Source organism: Suncus etruscus, chromosome 11, assembly GCF_024139225.1.
Source record: "Suncus etruscus isolate mSunEtr1 chromosome 11, mSunEtr1.pri.cur, whole genome shotgun sequence".
NCBI lineage: Eukaryota > Metazoa > Chordata > Mammalia > Eulipotyphla > Soricidae > Suncus > Suncus etruscus.
The window spans coordinates 54450888-54473759 of record NC_064858.1 but is presented as its reverse complement, the minus strand read 5'-3'; the positions used below and the strand labels follow the sequence as shown (position 1 = coordinate 54473759).

The 22872-nt window shown below is 34.9% G+C and overlaps 1 protein-coding gene across 1 annotated transcript in view; it reads left to right on the top strand.

The window, feature by feature from the left end:
- The window catches only part of ANKS1B (ankyrin repeat and sterile alpha motif domain containing 1B), a 1587094-nt gene that overhangs the window by 1109872 nt on the left and 454350 nt on the right, over nt 1-22872 (top strand). The window contains 1 exon segment of the mRNA XM_049782864.1: nt 11056-11154. Coding sequence (XP_049638821.1) covers nt 11056-11154 — 99 coding nt within the window.

Here is a 22872-nt window from a genome sequence, read left to right as displayed (position 1 = left end):
CTGGTATGGCCAGGTAGTTTGGGGCACTGTTAATGGAACTAGGCTTATGGAGACCTAGCATATGGCTTTCATGTGGTCCTTACAAAATGGCATCTCTCCCTACTACCTGGAAAGTAGCCTGCCATGTGGCCTTTACAAAATGGTTTCCCTCCTTGTTCAGAACCTAGTTCTCAACAATTTCTCTAGCTGAACTCACCATTCTTTGTAGTAAGCTTCATACCATTGACTGGTTCTTCCAGCCCTCATCTCTATTGTTTCTGGGAATTCCCATATGATCCAGCAATATTACTAGTGGGGATATACCCTAGGAACACAAAAACACAAAACAAAGATCCCAGAATCTCAACCAAAGAAAAGACTGATCCTAGATCCACCACAATACCCCCCCCCCCCACCATGTGAACTGAAATTGTTTCTTATCTCTAAGACTGTTTCCCTTCTACATTTCCCTTCTACGTACTGGAGAATCTACTCATTTCCAATTCTGTTGTGAAGTGTCTAAGTTAGGTTGACAAAAGACAACCGAAAAAAAATGCATGCATTTTTTTAGCATTTTTTAAGTGATCATTTCAAAGCTTATTTACTTTGCCTTCTCCCACAAGTCCCCCATCCCTTTGAGAGTTCACTCTCATGGGTAAGAAGTCCCTTGCCATAGCTATAATCCCCTGAGAAACCCAAATGGCACATGTTCCTCTGCAGTGAGGAGCAGAGTGTCCAGAGTAGCCTAACTGTTGCTCACTTTTTTCTTGCAAGGCTCTGGAAAATATTCCACATTTTAGATAGGAGAACAGAACTTTTATACCAGCCAAGATTGTGCTCAGATCACCCAAGGGAACAAAAATTTACTTCCCAGCTTGTAATGGGAAAAGGACATAGCACAGCTGCTGACTGTTTTTGCTTTTCCTTGCCACTCTCAGCCTGTTCTGCTAGTTTGTCTGTCACTCTCAGGCTGCAGAGCATAGAAACTTATAGGATAGGTCAGGGTGTTCCCCTGAACCACATTCTCACCCGCAGCTCAGATTCAGCTGCCTGAATAGACCCGGGCAGTGGTCCTCAAACTATTTCCATTTTGTCTCTTCACTTCAAAATAAGATATATACAGTGTGCATAAGAATTTATTTATAAGTTTTGTTTTTACTATAGTCCAGCCCTCCAACGATCTGAGGAATAGTGAACTGGCCCCTGTTTAAAAAGTTTGAGGACCACTAAAAGATTTTAATATCTGCCCCACCCCATTGGTAATGGTGCTGCCCTGCTAGATCCAAATTTCATAAAAAGAAAAGGAAGTAGCTTTGTAGCTAGTTAGAGAGCCAGTAGCACAATACCCTTCCCTTCAGGTCTCTGCCAGCCCTAATTCCAGGATGCAGGGAATAGAAAGGACTGGAACAGAGAAGGAAGGTCAGACAGCTTTCCAAATAATCTTCCACAGAGAGGAATTTATTTTCACTGAAATACTGTGAATCAAATGTGAAAGATATTGAATACTTGCTTTCAAATGTGAATTTCATTTGACTTCAAATTAAAATTCAAATGGTTCAGGTCTCACCACATTTTTTCTGAGCCTTTCTTCTCCTGCTTTCACCCCACTGGAGACAGTGTTAGGTATTAGTTAGGAGAAGGGCTGCTGGCAGGGCTCTATGGAACTAGATATTTCAGTACCTCCCTCATCAAGGTGTGAGAATTAAAGAAAGAAATATAATGAAGGCATGTAGAACACTGCCTGGCATGGAACAGAACTCAATAAATGTACAATTGAGTTTGAGTCAATTTTGCATACTTTATATCAGAATTTAAGTAGTATATAACTTCATATGATACTTAGCATATGTCATGCATCAGATTATATCCAAACACAAGGTTACATTAACTACTGTTAGTGTCAATGTTGAGAAAGACAGCACATAATTTTAACTTTGACATTTTTGAATGTATGCATCTGGAGAAAAGTAAAGTAAACAAAATAGCTTACTTTGCATCCATTTTCTTTTTATTTATATAAACTTTGGATTAAAATGCTATTTTTTTACCAAGGTAAAATTTAATGTATAAATGACTTTGTGATATTCTATAAAGAAGCACAACTCTATTGTATCATAATTATAACATAAAAATATAATTACTTAAATTTTCTCTTTTTCTATGCCTGAAAATGGTGTTTTAAGGCAGAAATAGACTTGAAAAAAATAAAGATTGAAGATAAGTGGAATATAATCAATCAGATAACCATGTTAGCTGCTAGATGTTAATTTTATAAAATATTTCAAAATATACTTTATTTAAACACATGACCTGTCTCTAGAAACTGCTCTCTAATTTTGCTTAGTGTGATAAAAAATCTTTTCAACTAAAATCTCCATAGACCAAAGAATCTATAAATGGTTTTATAAGCTGAAAATATGAAACTTTGCTTAAATTCTAAAGAAGAGATTCCATTGCACTAAATAAAAACTTTTCAAATGGATTAGTAGCATGGAAAGGTTTTTAAAATGTGCTACTTGAGAGAATTAAAAATAGAAAAAAAGGACCAGAGCAATAGCACAATGGATAGGGTATTTGCTTTGCATGTGGCTAACTTGGGTTATATAGCAGACATTCCATATGGTCCTCCAAGTACCCCCAGGAATTACCCCTGAGCACCACCAGGTCTGGCCCCAAAATAAAAACAAACAAAAAGTTCTATTTATTTTTCTGATTATTTGTGATAACTCATGTTTCTATCTGATAAGCTAAATAAAACTTTATTCCAATCAATTTTGGGGATTTCCAAAATCTGGTATCAATAACAATATATATTATATTTGAAATATTCAGAAGAGATTTGTATTTATTTTGTTGTAAATTGGTTGTTAAACTGACTCAAAAATTTTTAACAGTCATAGGTTGTTTATTATATTATTATTATTATTATTATTATTTTACATATTTAGAGTTAAATATTTGGAAGGAGCTTTCTCTGGTTTCTTTTTCTTTTTTGTGAGTATTTTCTTTTCATAGGTTCTTTTTATTTTAATTTTTATTGTGGTCAAAGTGAATTACAATTCTCTCATAGTAATATTTGAGGCACATAGTGACAATGAGTGAGGGGCATTCCCACCACCAGTGTTGTCCTCCCTCCACCCCTGTTCCCAGCATGCATCCCACATCTCCCTCTTTTACCCCCATAATGCTAGTGCAACTGTTCCCTCTCTTATACAGCTTGTTGTAGATTGCATACCGATTCTGTTGTCGTTGACTTTGGACTTGGTATTCATGTCTGATCAGTTTTTATTTCCACCAAATGAACATTTGACTGTCTGAATTTGGTACCATCTGGGGGAAAAGGGGAAAAAAAGGAAAAAAAGCAAACAAAAAAAGAGAAAAACTGGGAGAAGTTCGTCTAGGTGTTATAAATATCCATTTAGAAGAAGGAAGGGAATAAAGAAGAAAAAGTAGTAAAACAAGACAAACCAGAAGTATCAACCAGTATGAAACCAGAGTATCAACAAGATTACAAAAAGAATAAACACAGAATAAACCAAAAACCAAAACCATCAGCTACGGAAAAAGAAAAAAAAAAAGAAAAGGAAAAAAAACAGACCAACAACTTCTTTTAAAAAAGGGGGGGGTGGTTGTATTTCTTCTTCTTCTTCTTCTTCTTCTTCTTCTTCTTCTTCTTCTTCTTCTTCTTCTTCTTCTTCTTCTTCTTCTTCTTCTTCTGCTGCTGCTGCTGCTGCTGCTGCTGCTGCTGCTGCTGCTGCTGCTGCTGCTGCTGCTCCTGCTGCTGCTTCTTTGCATAGGCACAGTAAATATAGGGAAAATTACAGCGGGAATTCCCTTGGCCTAAGAGAGATACAGGGTTTCTCCACCCTTGAAGCATACTGCCATGGGAACAACTACCGGCTCCATGCTCACTTATTTGCACTCCCAGAGGTCTTTTTATGGCGTCAAGAAACTTTTCACTCAGATGTGGGTGTTGATATCCCGCCTCTGTAGCTGGAAATCTTGTTATCTGTTCAAGTTATAGGGTGAAGGCTAAGAGAGAATTTTTCATTATAGTTCTAGGAGTTCTATTCCATCACTGTTGTTATGATCAGTTGTAATCAGTCTTCTGTAATTAGTGGTCTTGGTTTTTGTTCAGAACCTAGGACAGAGCCTAGTCTTTCAGCATAGTTCCAGAAGTTCTGCTCAGTCACAGTTGTCAAAGTTAGACCTCAGGAATTAGAGATCTTGGTCTTTGTACAAATCCTAGGCCGAGGCCTAGGCTAGGAACTTCCTCATTGGTCCCTTGATAGGTTCTGTCCAGCAGAAATTTGTCAAAGTCAGTCTTCTGTAGATAGCGATTTTGGTTTTTGCTTATGGCAAAGGATGACATGTCTCCTGGTTGTATCATATCATTAGGTGCTGAGATGGGGAAACCCTTTCTTAGCTCAAGTTGTTGCCGTTTCCTCATGTCAGGATGTCATGTTAAAACTGGTGCAAGTTGGTGCCGGGATGGCATTATTTTCCCCTGGAGGAGTTTAGTTCCTGGTGCTGTTGCTAGAACCTGTGTTGGTTCCACATCTGGAATCTGGGGTTCTGAGTTTGACGGTCGCTGCTCAATCATGTGGACTGACTCAGAATTTTTATTTAAACTAAAAGAGAGCATTGATATTCCAAGAAAATTATATACTTTTATGCCACTGTATCACTTTTGCTGTTAAAAAAAAGTGGGGGACAGGAGCTGCAGAAAAGTGGGAGTTAAGGCTTTGCCCTCAGTTGATCTCATCTCAATCCTTAACATTGTATCTGATCCTCCAAATACCACCAGAAATGGCATCTCAGCAAAGAGCCAAGAGTAAGCTTTGAACATGGCCAGACATTGTCCAAAACCTTCTATCACTGAGCAAAGAGCCAGGAATAAGCTTTGAATATGGCCAGGCATTGTCCAAAACCTATTCTTCTACCAAAAAAAGAGGTGGCTGATATGTAGTTCAATTAGAGAGCACCTTATTTGTACATCTGAGGCCCAAAAATCAATCCCTGGCACTACACAGTCCCCTAAGCAACACTGGCAGCAACTCCCAGTCACTGAGCTGAAAGTCCTACCGGAGCACAGCTAGGTGTGGTCCAAAATTAAAAATAAAAATTAAAAAAACAAGCTGTAAACTATTAAAAATAAACCAGAATATGTGTTTTTGCATGTGAATTTATAGGAGCTTGGTGTCATTCAATTTACAAATAATCTATTTTAAATATTAAAGGCCACACACATTGTGGAGAAGAATCTAATTCAGTTAATTATAGAGCAGAAAACAAATTTTTATCATCAACAGAATTTTTTTATATTTCTGTCTTCAATTAAAGGGAAGAGTAAACAATACCTGATTCAAATTGTCATTAGAAAGAAACTAGCTTTCTATGACTTTAAATATATTTCCTTTATATTTTCTATAATATGCAACATGAAGGAAAGATTTCTAAATGAATATAATATAGCATTGAGGTTATGAAAATTTCCAAACTAGAGTTCTAAATCAGATATGATCAGTATACATATGTTTGAGATATGATTGTTAGGTGTTGTGTTTTAATGAATCACTAAGTCCAAAACACTACTTTTTTTCTATTTGGTCATCTTATTTGTCTATTACACTGAAAATAATTCTAATACATATAATTAGATTTATCCATTGTCAGAGAAAATTGGACATTTAGCTCTTAGCGCATAAAATACTAGACAATATTTTTTAGTCCATGATTTAGGAAAGCAATAACAATCCCCCTGGATAAGACCCCCTGAATTATAAATATTGGTTCATAAAAGAACAGATGTTCTTACTACACTGCCTTGGGCCTTTGTGCCTTCTAATAAACCATTAACTAAACTTTTCCCACAGTTTACTAATCCCTGAAAACCTTTCTCAGTATGCCTGATAATATGCTATGAAATAGTCATTTATCAATTTGGATTTGGCATTTTCATAGCATAGATTTTTAGTCCCTATAACAAAGAAACATCAATTAAATTAAATTAGCTACTCAATTGTTTTAATGACTGAAAAGCTTAGAAGAAATTTTTTAAGATCCTAAATTTAATATTCAAGAACTTTGACAGAGACATATTTTTAATCTTTTTATTAATATCTTTATTTAAGCACCTTGATTACAAATATGATTGTAGTTGGATTTCAGTCATGTAAAGAACACCCCCTTCACCAGTGCATTATTCTCATCACCAGTGTCCCAAATATCCTTCCTCCCCATCTCACCCCACCTGTACTCTACACAGGCTTTCTACTTCCCTCATTCATTCACATTGTTATGATAGTTTTCATTGTAGTTATTTCTCTAATGGCACTCATCACTCTTTGTGGTGAGCTTCATATAGTGAGCTAGAACTTCCAGCCCTCCTCTCTTTTGTCTCTGAGAATTATTATAAAATGTCTTTTATTTTTCTTAAAACCCATAGATGAGTGAGATTATTCTGCTCACATTTTTTAATCTTAGGTATTTTTTATTTTGGGAGGAAGGGATACATTTAGCAGTACAAGGATTACTTCAAGCAATATTTAGGGGATTAGATGTGGTGCCTAAGGTTGGACTGGAGTCAGTTAAGTGTACTTTAACTCCTGTACTATCTCTTCCACCCTATCTCTTCCACCCAACAAAGAGACTCATTAATTCTGAGAATGTTCATGAGCATTTCGGTTCTCTAATCTAAGTCCTTACTGTGTCCCTATTTGAACTTCACTTACGTAATTTAGTAATTCAACTAAGGTTTAAAAGTCTTATCTGTGGAGAAGCACAGCACCTTTAAGTACTAGGCATTTTAATAAAGATATTGTGTCCTATTCCTGTTGCCACCTGTGGCCCACGAAACCTTGAAAGCAGGATTGCAAAAAACTGAGTACCTATGGGAGTTGAGAAGTCATTCTCTAACACTGAGAAATTGTATGGAGTTAATGGAGGTTAAAGATGATGGTGGTGGGTTAATTATCAGATAGGAGATGAGGATATTGAGGTAGTATGAGTCCTTGCCACTGAGAAAGTGAGATGTTTCACCAAAAAAAAGATATATTGGAACTCTGCTCCAAAAACCATTCATCTGGCAGTCATGTGAAATTCACAGAGGAGGAAACAAGCTTCCGTTTCTGTTGAGCTTTTACAGAAAATGAAAGGAGTTGGGAGTTTTGAACAGTTAGTGAAGGCAAGTGATCATATGAGACTAAATTTTCACTCTTCAGAAGACAGGAATTCTTGTTTTTCTTGGTGGTGCCACTGTTCCCTAAGTGCCAACAAAGTGGCTCATTGTCAGAACTGGTTTTCCTCTGAAAAGATGTTAGGATATATATATAATATTATATTATATTTATGCCACATATTCTGAAATACAAAAATGGACTTTCAAATGATATAATCTATATTTGTATTCAATTATATGTATCAAAAGTTGGACATGACTAACATCAAAGCTAAAATCATTTCCAAATGGAATAAATTTTCATTTGACTGCTCTACTTTATGAACCATTGAAGTTTGAACCATTACACCTCGACATCATGTCTATCTTAGCCAACTTTCCTCAGAAAAGATTCAAATCTGGGTCTTGAGACTTTAAGCTCAGGACTGTTTCTGAAAAATGACTAGCTTGATGATATATCGTGATATTTTTGGTGTGCCTGTAATATTACAATGAAAGAGAAAATAGAAAATTCTAACAGCTTGCTTCATTGGTGACAGTGAATCTTTATCTTTACATTTCCATAATTAGTACCACTTCCCTTTGGGTACATTTTTACCATTTGCATTGTGCTTCTCTAATTTTCACTCCTTTTTTTTTTTTAAAAATTATTGGTAATTATCTTGTATGCATAGAAATTTGACCCAAAGGGAAAACGTCTACTAACTTCTCTATCATTCTTCAAAAGGCTTCCTCTCCTACTGAAAATAAAGACAGTATTTTAGTGGTTCAGAGGGCAAACAATGTTTTTTAAAGATTTAATTCTGCAAATAATTTTTTATTCTAATGCTGAAATAAATTTTTTGGACAAATAGCTAATTAAGACTCTGGGATTCTGGTGTGTTGTGTTTGTACAAAGATTGCATATTTTTGTATGAGCTAAAATTGTGGGCAGATAATTTACCTTATAGAAAAAAATTGTCACTGTTTTAATATATAAATGATAAAAGTTTTTTTCAGTTTGGGGCCTTCATATTTTGTTTTTTGTTTGTTTGTTTGTTTGTTTTTAAGAAATAGCTTGAATCAATCCTTTTGGAAAATGCCTCCAAGAGCAGAATGCTAAAGTATTCTGCTCATGACTTGCTAGTCCATGTCTGAAAATAATAACATTTTCTGAAAACAAAATCATTTATATTCTTGCCCATGCTCTATTGTGTGCACTGAGTAATTTCTTGAGAGCAATGTTTCCTGTGGCATATTGCCAAGACTGGCTTTATTTGTTTTTCATTAGACTTTTCATTATCATGCTGCTATATACCTGTATCATACTGCTTTCTCTGAGAGATGGACAATGTAGTTTACGTGTAGGAAAGATACTTTTAGTAGATAGAAATTTTTTGTCCTGTAAATACCCATGCAATATCCCTAGCTGTGATACCATTCTAATAGCTTTAATATTTCTAAGAAAAGTCAACTATCCATTTATAATATAGTCTGATATTAAATTTTTTACATCCATCTATTCTGTCCTACCTTACTCTGTCCAGCCCTACCTTATTTTGTCCCACCTTACCTTACCCTGTCCCAACTTACCTTATTCTGATCCACCTTATCTTACTCTAAGACAATTCACCTCTAGAAAAATTGCAATAATCTCCTTGAGGTCTCAATACCACCACCACCTCACCCATTATTCTTACCATTTCATTCTCTCTTTTTTTAATGTATCATGAGAAAGGCATACATTGCATGGTCTTATTTGTAAGAGCTAAAGAAATAAAGCTGGTAAACAGACGTGACCAAATGAAGACAAATCCTTGGCCTATTACCATGGAACTGAAGTTGACAAAGGGGCAGGGTATGAACAAGTGGAGAGTATCCAATAGGATGATGATGGGAGTATTGGCATTTGAGTGGTAAATATAGCATATTTTGAATATATATTCAAATATAGTATATATTCAAATGGATATTTGAGGTAAATTGGCTTAGACTAAGGTAGTGGTCATAGAAGAAAGGAAGTGAGTAGATCTGAAAATCCAAGATGTTGGACTTGGTGAATGAATACATGCATATATTTTTAAGAGATGTAAAATACATTTTAAAACAATACATATTCCATATTCAACATATTCCAACTTGTCTGGTCTCTTTAGTCAATTTATAAGTTACCATAATGATTGTTAATAATAATATAGTTATGTATATAATAGCTGCTATTGTAAGTTAATTGATGTAAAGTAATAATTAGTAAAAAGGTATTTAGTACATTGAAGTGAATTAGATTATTGCAAGATTTTTTGACTATTGATTTGGTATCTTCATATAAATGATAATAAGTTTATTAAACATTATGCTACTTCAATAAAAGGCTTTTGAGTATGCCTGAAACAAATACAATCTTTAAATTAGAATCGCATTAAGTTTTAAATATGTTTATTAGAATGTATTGGGGTATTTTTAGCAAGCATTCCATAACTCCTATCTGCAATTGTTTTTGTGCTAGATTTAAGAGAGCATATATGTCCAGAAAAGTACCAATGCGACTTGATCTTCTCTATAGTTTCCTCATTTATTTCTTTGAGGACCACACATGGCAGTGCTCTGGTGATACTCCAGGCTCTGTGCATGAAGTTCCATATGTGGTTCTGGGATGAACTCCACACAAAGCAAATGCCTTAATCCCTGTACCACTTCTCCAGCCCAAGATTCCTCTTTCAAAAAGATAAACCTCAATAAAAAAAAGCAAAAAAGAAAAAAAACAAAAAGATAAACCTCAAATATAAACCTCAAAGGACATAAACTTTGGGGGCAAAATAAGCAATCAATAATTTTATATTAGATAATAATTAATTCTTATATCAATATAACATCATAAAATTTATTTAAATAAGTTTCATATCTAGACTGGTCCTTGGGCATTCTCTGTGCTTAACTTCATCATTTTATAGATAAGGAAACAGACAGCCACAGAAACTAAGTTGACCTCTCCAAGTTTAAAATCTCAACATATAACTCCTTTCCTTAAAATCTGTCCATGTCTTTCCATTATGTTCAGAATAAAGTGTAGATTATTTGGGGTAGCACATAATATCTGTATGGTCTAGGTCTGCTTACTTCTGCTCCTCTCCCAACTAATTCCAGAACTATAAATACTTCCGAGTATAATATGTCCTCTCTTACCCTCATGACATTGCATGACATTGCATTTTATTTTGTCCTTTTCCTTTGTCCTCTGAGTTTTATGTCCTAACCATTCTGCAGATGCCTGATTAGACATCATCTTCTCTGAAAATACATCCCACATCCCATCATAGCTTTCAGAATGTATCAACATAGCACATCCACAGCATTCAAGCTCCCTTTGAATAATCTGTTTCATCACTGAACCTAAAGGAATAAAAACCTCAATCCTTGTTCTATTCCCAAGTCTTGACCAATTGTTTGGCATTAAATATTTTAAAGTTAATTTCAAATTCTCCTTTCTGACCTGTTTAATAGAATACTTTTATTTTTCTATTAATCTCTATTAGAATCTATTAGTCATCTTAGTTTTTAGAGAAGAGGGGAACAAATTTACTCATTCCTATGAACATATAAACCATTGATCATCTTTAATAAAGTTCTTCCTAAAAGCATTTACTTTTAGATAGGAACAGAGAATTAAGTCACAAGAATAAATTCCTAATTCAGATAACCCAACTATAAATAGCAAACCTGGAGAGTACTTAGAAGGAAAAACTTCTCAACTCAATCACAAAGGTGACCTTACTCCTCTGCTCTCCTCCCTCACTAAAGAATGACTCTATGTCCTTGTTACTAGAATTGTCATTTGTTGATTGTTTTTATTCTGTATTAAATAATAATATGCCTATAGTAAAGTTGCCATGTGTCTAACATTTCTGACATTGTTTCAGGGAAGCAATGTTATGGAAGATCAGGATTTGTTGGAAATTGGGATTCTTAATTCTGGGCATAGACAAAGAATTCTACAAGCAATCCAGCTCCTTCCAAAGGTAAGTAATGTTTTACTATCCAGTCCTTATACTGTGCCAGTGGATTCAGCCCAGATGTATAAGGAATATTCGCATTTGGGAAAGCAGTCTTTTTAGGAGCCAATACACAATAAGACTCCCAAGACTACTATGGTCAATACAGTTTTACATTTATATAGAAAGATATAATTAACAAGAAACAGTACTGGCAAATAGGGCAGCTTCAGAGTTAGTTTCACTTCAGTGGGAGTTCAAACATTAACACGGGCCCCTTAGGGAACAATTTAGGTGCAGGAAGATAAACTCTATATTGGATGAGAAGGGAATCATGGATTTGAGTTCTCCTACTTCATACGAGGAAATATCTCTTATAAAACTGCTTATATTTGGCCTGTAGGAAAAGGACCTGCCTAATTCCAGCAGTAATTCACTCAGGGATGTCTAAAGTGTAGCATCCTCATCAGATATTTATTTATAGTGCATGTATAAGGTCTACAATCCGGATGCAATTTGCCAACCAGGCATACTTTTAACTGTAAGCAGTACGTTACTTAGCAACAGACTTGACCTTCTGTTTCCAGATAAGATTTCTTAAGAGCTAAAGGAGGAAGCAGGAGCTAAGCACAAATCTTTAAGATATGGAGGATTTTAATTGATAAGAAAAGAAAAAGGCATTTCCCAGAGCCAGCAGGGATCCTATAAATACAGGTACAATCCTAGTGACAAATTGCCAGAGGATTTAAAAAAATAACTGTTGCATGATTTAAAATTCAATGTGAATATACTTCATGCCATTAAACTATGCACATTAAAATGGTTAAGAAATCTAAAGAGATGGTTCAAAGGAAAATGCGCTTGCCTTGCACACAACTGATTCCATTAAAATCTTAGGCACCACAAAATCTCCCTCAAGCACTGCAAAGAGTAACTCCATTGCAAAGAATCAATAGTTAGCCCTGAACACTACTGGTGTGATATGGTCAAAAATAAAAAAAGTTAAAATAATAAAGATTATATTTTGTTATTTGACCTCAATTTTAAAAAAGAATTTCGAAATTTCACCATGACCATTGCAGAATAGAGAGTTAAGTTAGAGATAATACAAAAATAAAATGAAAGTAGTCTGGGTCACTTTGTGTCAGGTAACAAATTTAAAAGTTATTAATTATATAGGTATTCAGGAGCTGGCCTGATTGGACTATTTTTGATCATTTGTTTCTAGAGACAATATACAGTGGAATTATAATGAGAGAATACTGAAGTCATATAATTTCTTTGAAAATATATTGAGGGGCCAAGAATGGGAAATATGGCTTTGTAATGGAGCACTTGACTTGCATGGATGAGGTTCTGTCTTCAATCCCTTAATACTTCAAAAAATAATAAAAACGCATGAGGATATTTACATATTTCATATTTCTCTCTTTTTCTTTCTAAAATATCTTTGTTTCTCACAATGAGAAAAACAAATATCAACTACTGTTTGTAAGACTGTGATCTGATGAAATTGGGCATGTGACAACAAATTGATTTTCCACTGATTAACTTAATACTAATATGGTTTTCTTTGTGGAAAAGGATATGAGTAAACATCCCAGAAATTAATTCTAGGAGTAATTTTTATTTTCTCTACCTTTGTATTTTTTTTTTAATAACAGTTTGTCGGGGGCTGGAGCAGTGGCACAAGGGATAAGGCGTCTCTGCCTTGCTCATGCTAGCCTAGGATGGACTGCGGTTCGATTCCCCAGAGACCCATATGGTCCCCCAAGCCACGAGCGAATTCTGAGCTCATAGCCAGGAGTAACCCCTGAGTGTCACCAGGTGTGGCCAAAAAACACAAAAAATAATAAATAAAAAATTAATAAATAATAGTTTGTCGGCAAGTTTTTAATTCATTTTCCCTGAAGGATCTCTATATTGCTGTATCCCCAGTAGCCAGACCATCATATGGATGGAAGAAATCATTAAATTATCTCTCTTGTAATATCTTCCATTATTTAGAGTTCAAATAAAACATATTCCTAACACTTCTTTATTAGTCTCTTAAGATAGAACCACTCTTGACAGGAAATCTGCACTGTGAAGGTGTGTGGTACTTTGTATGACTGAGACTCAATCATAAGCAACTTTGTAATTGTGTATCTCACAGTGGTTCACTTAAAGAATTTACTTATTTAAAAAAAAAATTGAACCAGCCCTCACCATCCTTTTCCAAACAAATCACCTTTAACTTGACTCCTATCCATGGACTATGAGTACTGGTGTCAGTTTCTCATTGGTCTTTTCTATCTTGGAGGATTTGTAGGGATACCAAATCCCTATCCCAGTTATTTTCTACAGTGGGTTCCTTAGTCACTTGAAAAATAATCTGGGACCAGAGAAATGGCTTGAATGGCTGAAGAGCATGCTCTGCAAATTGGAAACTCTGCTTCAATCCCCTCTGGCACTGCATGGTTCCACAAATTCTACCAGAAGAACCTCAAAGCCCTCAACTCCATTAGGTGTGGCCCAAAAAAAAGAATAAACATTAAAAGTAAAATCTAAAAGTATCAATAGGATCTGGCCCCCTTTATTTTGATTATGTTGCTCCCTTTTATATATCAGCCTCCAGAACAGTGCTCTAAAAGAATATTGTAGAGTAAAAACTTCTCTTTTTACCCTAAGATTTATGGTCTTTGAATATTTTGTATGAGGAGATTAATTAGGTCCTACATATACAACTTTAAAATTCTAAGAGTCAATACACTGTCACATCTGTTCTTGAATTTCTCATTGTATTTGGTTCAATATATAAGAATGAGTTATTGACTGTGAATCTTTTCTCACATGATACACAAATACAATATGAATCAGTTTCTCAATTTTTTAAGATAAATCTATAATTCTGCTCAAATCATTTGATAATGAGAAACAAACAAATATCCTGAACCCAGAATTATTTGGAGATGAAATGGAGTGATTATTTTTAAGATAGAATAAAATTCTCATTACAAAAACAATAGAAACAATACAAAATTAAGCTTCTATCAAGAGGCTGATGCAAAGTGCTCGCTATGCAAACAAATGAGTACAAAATATATAAAAACATCCCAAATAGTGTTCAACAACACAAACAGAATGCCATAATGCTACAAATTGATGCTTTTCCTTCTTAAGTAATGAGGCAAATCTTCAGATGGCTAACAGTGCAATTTTATTGCTAACACTTTTTTTTACATTCTCTCTAATTTTGCACACCAGAAAAAATAAAAAAAGCCTCATTTTGTTTATACAATTTTGATCTTAGAAATATTTTTTATCTCTTTGAATAACTATTTAATCATTACTCTCTGAGTTCTTTAGTTAGCATATTATGTTTTGGAATTGGTATGATTTACCTTCAACAATTTTCTAAGTACAGTTGGTCCATTTGCACACTGAAAAAGCATGTTTTAATGATATTTATTTCTTTCAAATTACATTGAGAAAAGTTTATCCCTTTGATAAAAATTTTTTTCTAATACACCCTTTCTAATAGAACATATTTACCACTGTGTGGTTTTTCTCTAATATACCTTTCTAATGTGAAAGTATTCATCAGTGCAAAAGTTTAAAAGTTCATTTGGTACAACTCAACACAGAATTCACTCAATGGATACTAATAAAAATATTTGTAAGGCACCAATTATATTTATTTTTGTTGTTGTTGTTGTTTTGGACCACACTAGTGGAACTGAGGGTGCCATTGGCTCTGTGCTCAGAAATTACTCCTGGCAGTCTTGGGGTACCATATGGGATGCTGGGGATTGAATCCAGGTTGGTCATGTCATGGCAAACGCCCTACTTGCTGTGCTACTGTTCTGGTCCCACATCTATTCCTTATCATTCATTCTTTCTCTCAGCCTTTTACAATATTTGATCTTAGTAGCAAAGCTAAATTATTTATTATCAACCATCTCTACTTCTCTCTGCACCCCAGCTTGGGGTTTGTTTTTTGTTTTTGTTTTTGTTTTTGTTTTTTGGAGCTAAATATTTCTAGGGATTTTTAAAAGTTAAATTTTATCCTTTTCTTTTTTTTTAAGAAAGAAAATGTGCCAAAAGTTCAGTGAGAGATAGATTAATTTGTATTTTCCTGGACACTATAAGCATATTGACTTTTTTGTTACCCTAGACATAAGGAAAATATCTAATTACTTACTTTTCCAGATATAATTCACCTTTTTCTAAGTAAGAATTCTGTCTGGTTTTTGTATACTCCTCTGTAATCCTTTTTCAAGGAAATAATCGCTTTGTCCTCTAACAATATAGCACCTAAGAGTCAGGAATTCAAAGGCTTTTCATTTTAAAGATTTACAGGATGTGTCAAGGCTGATAGTGTATCTTATTCCTTACGCTCCCTTTCATAGTGATTTGAAAAAGTACTTCAGCTCACTAACAACTTGTGGATCCTATGCTCACTTCAATTTTTAGTATTAAAAATATTTTCTATTAAGCATATGTATAAATTATTTATTGTTGTCAACATTTGTTATTCTCTCTCTTCTTTTCTCCCTAATCAAATATAACTCTTTTCTCTGTTGCCACCCTGTACCACCATTGAACCCCTATCCAGCAGAGCAGAAATTCTATCACCCCTTCATCTCATTCTGGCTTTTGCATGAACTAATAATAATATCTTTTGTTTGTTTGGTTGGTTGGTTGGTTTTGGGGTCACACCCAGCAGTGCTCAGGGGTTATTCCTAGCTCTTCACTCAGAAATCACTCCTGGCAAAATTGAGGGACCATTCAGGATGCTGGGGAGCAAACCCAGGTTTGTCCTGGTTCATCCGCTTCCAAGGCAAATGCCCTACCACTGTGCTATCACTCAGACTCCTATTATTAATTGTTATATTTGGTTGCCTCACACCCAATCATCTCTTGCCTCTCTGCTCCTCTCTTTCCTTGTTTCTTCAGTCTCCTCACTTAGGAACTGATCATTTTTAGTTCATCAAGCTTGAAACTCAAAATTTGTGAAGACTAGTAAATATGTTTACTACAGTCCCTTTCAACTGAGTAGAGTTTTTTAGTATTCACTAGTTTATTGCTTCTGTGCTTCTAGTGTTCTTCGTAGTGAACACCTGTATTTTGCTTCTCTTTATCCTTAAATTCAATTCAATTTGCTTCTTTTTATTCCATTTATCTCCTTCTCCTCCTCCTTCTCCTCCTCCTCCTCCTTCTTCTTCTACTTCTCCTCCTCCTCCTCCTCCTCTTCTCCTCCTCCTCTTTCTCCACCTCTTTCTCCACCTCCTCCTCTTCCTCCTCCTCCTCCTCCTCCTTCTTCTTCTTCTTCTTCTTCTTTTTCTTCTTCTTCTTCTTCTCTTCTTCTTCTTCTTCTTCTTCTCTACCTCTTTCTCTCTCAAACACTATGATTTGCAATATTGTTTGCAATATGTTTTGCAATATAGAAGGGGAATCATGCACATCACTTTATCTCCTTTCAGCTCCCACCTCTTGTCCAAAGCGATCATTTCCAACTCTCATTGTTATAATGGTCCCTTCTCTGCCCTACTACACTTCCCTGCTATTTGTGACAAGCTTTCTATCATGAATTGTCCCCCTGGTCCTTGTGTCTATTGTCCTAGATATTAATACCATACTATCTTTTATCTCTATGTTTCTTTCTTTGTTAATTTCTGCTCTGGAGAAGCTTATGTTTTTTTTCTAAACATAAACTCTCTTTCTCTCCTCTCACATCTTTCTAAGCAAATTTCATTTAATAAAAACTACCTTGCTTCACTAAAAACAAAATAAAAATAATTATTATTAATAACAATAATAAAATAATAATGGGATAAAATCATCATTGGGAAGCATTTTAAAGTTCACCTACTACATATGTCTTTATAAAAATCTACTTGACAGTCTAGTTTTTATGTGACCCTCCTGGTTATATAGATTAATTCATCATAAGCAATCATAACAAAGAAACTATGGCCCATCTTCATGAGATTGTAATAGTCCACCAATGTTTGAAGTCACATTTGCACACATAACTCAAGAAAGAGACTCAAGTAAGTTTGATGTGCTATATATAATATAGGGTGATAAGATGTAATCATGCACAAATTCAAGATCTTGCAATTTTCCAGTCACACATTAAGACGTTATGACTCAGAGGACACAAGTGACAAATACAAATCATCAGTTCCATAAAAAATTTCAAATAACAAATGTGCTCATTCTTAGTTTGGGCTTCACTGCTATACTTTTACATTGTAGATTAGGGGAGGGAACTTGTCAAAATTCAGTTGTACACTGAATTTTAAGGATGATTAACAAACAAAAAATAGTTGAGAAAATTAACAAATCTAGAAAGTATGAGGAACTGTGTAACTTTCTACCTGATCAGAGACAGTAAATCAAAGCAGCAACTGACCCCCCCCCAAAGAGCTTATGATTCTGGATCTGAAAATACAATGTCAATGACAATGTCAATTGGTGGAAACTGTGGGTAACTGAAGCATGTGAACTACCTCCTCACAAAAATACTTACTTTTTTATTTTTTCAAATACTCCATTAAAAAAAATGAAACAAAACATTAGGGATTAAATTTCATTATAGCTTTCTTCACGTGTGTCATTAGGGAAGAGAATCTCTCCAAAAATTTTAAATTTTAAATTGTGGGATCATAAATTATTTCACAGCTCAAAAGCAGTATTTGAGTTACATTATATAAATTAGGTTTCTTTTGCTCTCATGGATCTTAAAGTTCATCTATTTGTTAATTCCAGAATTGATGGTTGATGAAAATTATGTACGTTTCAGGGAGAACTTATATAATTAATGTAATTTCTTTAAAAGTCTAGAAGGGGGTGGAGCAATAGCACAGTGGATGAGCATTTGCCTTGCACACAGCAGGCCCGGGTTCAGTCCACCAGGAGTAACCCCTCAGTGCTATCAACTGTGGTTTCAAAACAAAAAACAACAAAGTCCAAAAAGGAAGGCTCAAAAGGTTCAGTTTTATTTCCATGTCATTAAAAGTGCTAGAACCTCATTTCTGTTTCTTCTGCCTTTTTCCAGGGATGACAGCACAATGTCAGATGTAGGTATAGTTACTCTCAGGGTATCTTTTTTTTTTTTTTGGTTTTTGGGCCACACCCGGTGACGCTCAGGGGTTACTCCTGGCTATGTGCTCAGAAGTTGCTCCTGGCTTGGGGAACCATATGGGACACCGGGGGGATCGAACCACGGTCCGTCCTAGGCTAGCGCTGGCAAGGCAGGCACCTTATCTCTAGCGCCACCGCCCGGCCCCTCAGGGTATCTTTTGACAAGGTAACTTTACATTTTCCCACCACATCACTTAATCTCCACTAAACCTTATTCTTTATATTTAAATTTCTCCCCATGCCTCTTAAACTGGAATCGTCTTAAGCTTGTGCCATTGAGTCCATGGACACCTTATGAAAGATAAATTCTAAAATAGCCCATCCATGTATATACTTCCAGATATGAGCCTAAAGCTATAGCTTTCACAGTGCCCTGTTTCATATCTTTATATAACTTCCTTCTCCTGATATTCCTTCATTAGTTTCTTTTGCATATCTATTTTATACATTGCTATTTCTCAGAATTCCACTTTAATCTGCTTATTTCTTTACATATTCTTCCCAGGTACCTTCATATGCAGGTGCCTCCAAAGTTCATGAATCTTCCATCTGGGCACATATCTCAATATGAATACAGGCTTTCAAAACAAACATGTCACTACTACTATATATATCAGGTAGATAAAAAGATAAATATAGGGAGATCTTTGTGGGGTATACAAATAATTGTGTAACAACAAAATACCAACTATATTAGTCCTTTCACACTTAGAACTCTAGATTTCTAATAATGAATAATATATACACAGTTTTTACTTTTACCAAATATGCATCCTAATAAAAATATATATGTGATATATGTATATGTACTAAACAATGTCATTTTAGAGGCCACCAGGTGCTAGTTATGCACCAGAAAAAAATTGACTTAGTAAAAGTTTGTTTAAAAAATGACTCTTCTTTTTTCACAAGTTCATACCCAACAGTGGTTATGGATTACCTCCATCGGGATCTTCTGAAGAACTACGCTGTATCAGAGATTTAAAACCTGGGCCTCCCACATGCAAAGCATATGCTCAGCCATTTTAACTGTCTACCTGGCTTCTGAAAGAGAACTCTTTATTTTTTTCTTTGGCTTTATGGGAGAATGGGGAAGGAAGAAAGAATAAATTACCCTATGGTTAAACAGGAGTATTATTTGAGATATAAACATGTCAAATTACAAGTCATTCAGCTCTTTATTTCTGTTTTTTTTTATCCTGGTATCCAGGATAATCATAAGTAATATGTTTAATAATGAATTCTAGTTACTGCTGTAAACAACTATAAAATCCCAAGATTTAAAACTACTCTATTTTTTTCTACTTAAGCTAAATTCCAATGTATATAAAGTATTTTTCATGAACTTAAGATATCCAGGCTTCTTCTGTCATGTAATTTTGCCATCTCGGAATTCTTTGAGGTCTGGAGAAAAGGAGGATAAAGAACCAAGATGGGTACATAGAATGTTTTTTTGCCATATTCAAAAAATCATACTTTACTATGGACCACACATGATAAATTAGAACTTGGGTTTATGATCTTCTCTAAGATATCATAGATAAACCAAGAAATAAAGACTTACTTCCAAGGAGAAAGTAATAGCATTCCTAAAAATCAAGTCATACTGTATTAGAAACATCTGTTACTTTCTATGCTTGAATTTCTGCCCTTTCTCCTATTCATTATTTAAAATAAATTCTGTAGGACCAAAGAGATAAGGGATAAATTGATTTCAATCCTAATTTGATCCCTAACACCACCCCAACTACAAAGTCAGCAGTACCAAGGTGTATATGGCCCACCCAAAAAAAGTTACATTTCTTAGGAAAGCCTTTAATAAATCCTCTGCCCAGGCTGCTTATTTAACCATTCTGTGTTCTTCTCATGCACTGTAAAATGACCTATTGATTAATTTTTCTCTTTCTTTAAAGATTCTTGTCATATTCATGGTCATTTCTGAAAATGAAGCACTCAGCACTTAGACATAGTAATACCAAATTCCTATATTCAACTGAATTTAGTCCAATAAGATGACTAATTAGAGACCACTACCAAATAGATTAGATGAGGACTCCGAAAAATGTTTGCAACTAACTGTGTTTATGTTTGAATGTTTTATAAAGAAGTTGGGCATGTCCTCCATGAATGTAACACCTAAAACCTTGACCGCCTGCATCTTTCTAGAGTAGCTGCTCTTCCAGGCCTCACACTTTCAGTTTGTAAGCAGAAACCAAGAGCTAATCTATTCTGTAGGCAATAGAAGGATTGGCTATTGCTTATAAGTATTTTTGAGCCCTTTGACATAAGTCTAGTGCATACAAAGTACCATATAGCTGTAGCTGTTAGGGCTAGATGGATAATCCAAAAAATAGCTCTATGTAAGGGTGGTCCAGTCCAGATGGATTTTATAATGCTCTGTTCCAAAATTCTGTGTTTCAAAAACCAAGGTTCTGCTGCCTTCTTTCTAAAGAGGGAGGGGATTTTTAATATTTTATTTTAGATGAATTTATCTTAGAATATCTTATTCCTATGTTGGTTATATAAATTACACTTATTCCTATGTAAATTGTTGTGTAGATTTGAGAACTAAAATATCACTTTTACTTATTCCTCTTTCCCCAAATATTTACAGAGAAAATAGAATTCTCACAAGAAAATAAGTTCAGATCTCTTGCTGTCCCCAGAATATCTCATAGCTCACTATTATTCTCAGAATTGTTCACCCCCTGTAGAATAAAACTCCCTTAGGGTCACACTGCAATCAATAGGGAGCATACAGAAAATTAGATCTCTTGAGTGTTTTTTCTTCCTGATAAATTCTTCCCAAAATCACAGTTTAGAGCTAGAGAGGTTCTTAAAATATGGTACCCAGTCTTTCACCTGAGTCATTTCACAAATGAGGAAACTGTCAATAAAACTGCTCACTCCAAGCACATGGTTCTTTAGGTTCCTTAATTTTTTGATCAAATCAGATCCTCAATCTTGGGACCAGAGAGATAGTACAGCAAGTATGTGCTTGCCTTATATGTAGCTGACCCAGGTTCAATCTCCATCATCCCATATGGTCCCCTGAGCATCTCCAGGAGTAATTTCTGAGTGTAGAATCAGGGGTAACTCCTGAACATTGTTAGGTGTGGCCCCAAACAAAAATGTATTCATTCATTCGTCAAGATCAATAGAAATTTAACTCTATCTAACACTAAACTCCCTTCTCAAGACTGGAAGGTAAAGACAGGGGTCCTTTGACCTTTATTTTTCTCTTTCTTCTTTTTTTCTTTCCTTTCTTTCATTTTCACTCTTGTGATTATTATTTGGTGATTTGGGTTTTTTGTTGTTGCTGATGGGTGCTTTTTTTTTTTTGGTAGTTACTCTCTCTCTCTTTTTTTACTATTGTTTGTTCATTTCTTATGCTATTTTTTTTTTTGTCTTCTTTGAGCAGAACCACACATCTTGTTGTGCCTCATGAATTGAGGGGGGGAAATAAAAATGAATGGTACCAGGACCAAACAGTCATATGAACATTGAGTGAAAATAAAAAATGTCCAGACTTAAACACCAAACCCAATGTCAACAACAACAGAATGGATACCCCATTTTCAACAAGCTATACACAGAGGGAAACAGTGACACCAGCACTCTGGGGCAAAGGAGGAGATATGGGACACATGCTGGGAAAAGGGGTGGAGGCAGGACATTCCTGATGGTGGGAATGGCTATTATTGTCACTATGTACCTTAAATATTACTGTGAAAGATTTGTTATTCACTTTTAGTCACAATAAAATTGATTTTTAAAAAAAGCAGAAAGAGTGGAACATAATGAGGAAGAAAGGCAGACATAGACCTTGTCCTTGCCCAGTGGTCATGGAGTCAATCTGCTTGCTTATTTTGCAATCTTTGAGAGGTGTCTCTAGTAAGACATTGACTGCTACTTCACAGAAGGAAAAATACAATGTTGTAATGTAAAATTACTAAAACAATCTAATTTATTTTCTACTTTAATCTGAGTAGAAGGGAGGAAAAGATGGGCCAGGTTCTCTCAATTCCCATGAGAGAGTGAAGACACATCACTGAAGGATTAAAGTCCATGGAGATGGCATTTTTATAGGATTAAGCTGGGAAGTAGATGATGTCATGGTTGAGAACTTATCCAGACTCTCCCAGTTTGATTTTACCTACCCCATAAGGCTTGTTGTCATAATTAAATTAGTCAATATTTGTAAAGCACTTAAATGGAACCTACTGTCTTATGTGCTCTATCCGTTTTTATTAAATACAGTTTAAAATAGAAGGTTGAAAGTGAATCAAAGAAAACGAGAGGATTTTTGCTAGCCCATTCTGTTTGAAAATTACTATTCCATACATAAACAATGAGAAATATTAATATCCTCTTACTTACATATTCAACAGATAGTTGCAAAATTCTCCTTGAGAGCCAGACCTGTGCTAGATATTTAGTTTGGTGTTAAGAAACAAGATCCACACAGACACTTTTTCTTGCAGTTGATTTGAGTGATGGATACAGAACAAAAGAAGGAAGCAATGTAATTCCAAGAGTAGATAAGTGCTGTAGATAAATATTAAGCAGAGACTAGGCAGTGACGAGAATGTATGTGTACTATTTTAAATGGAT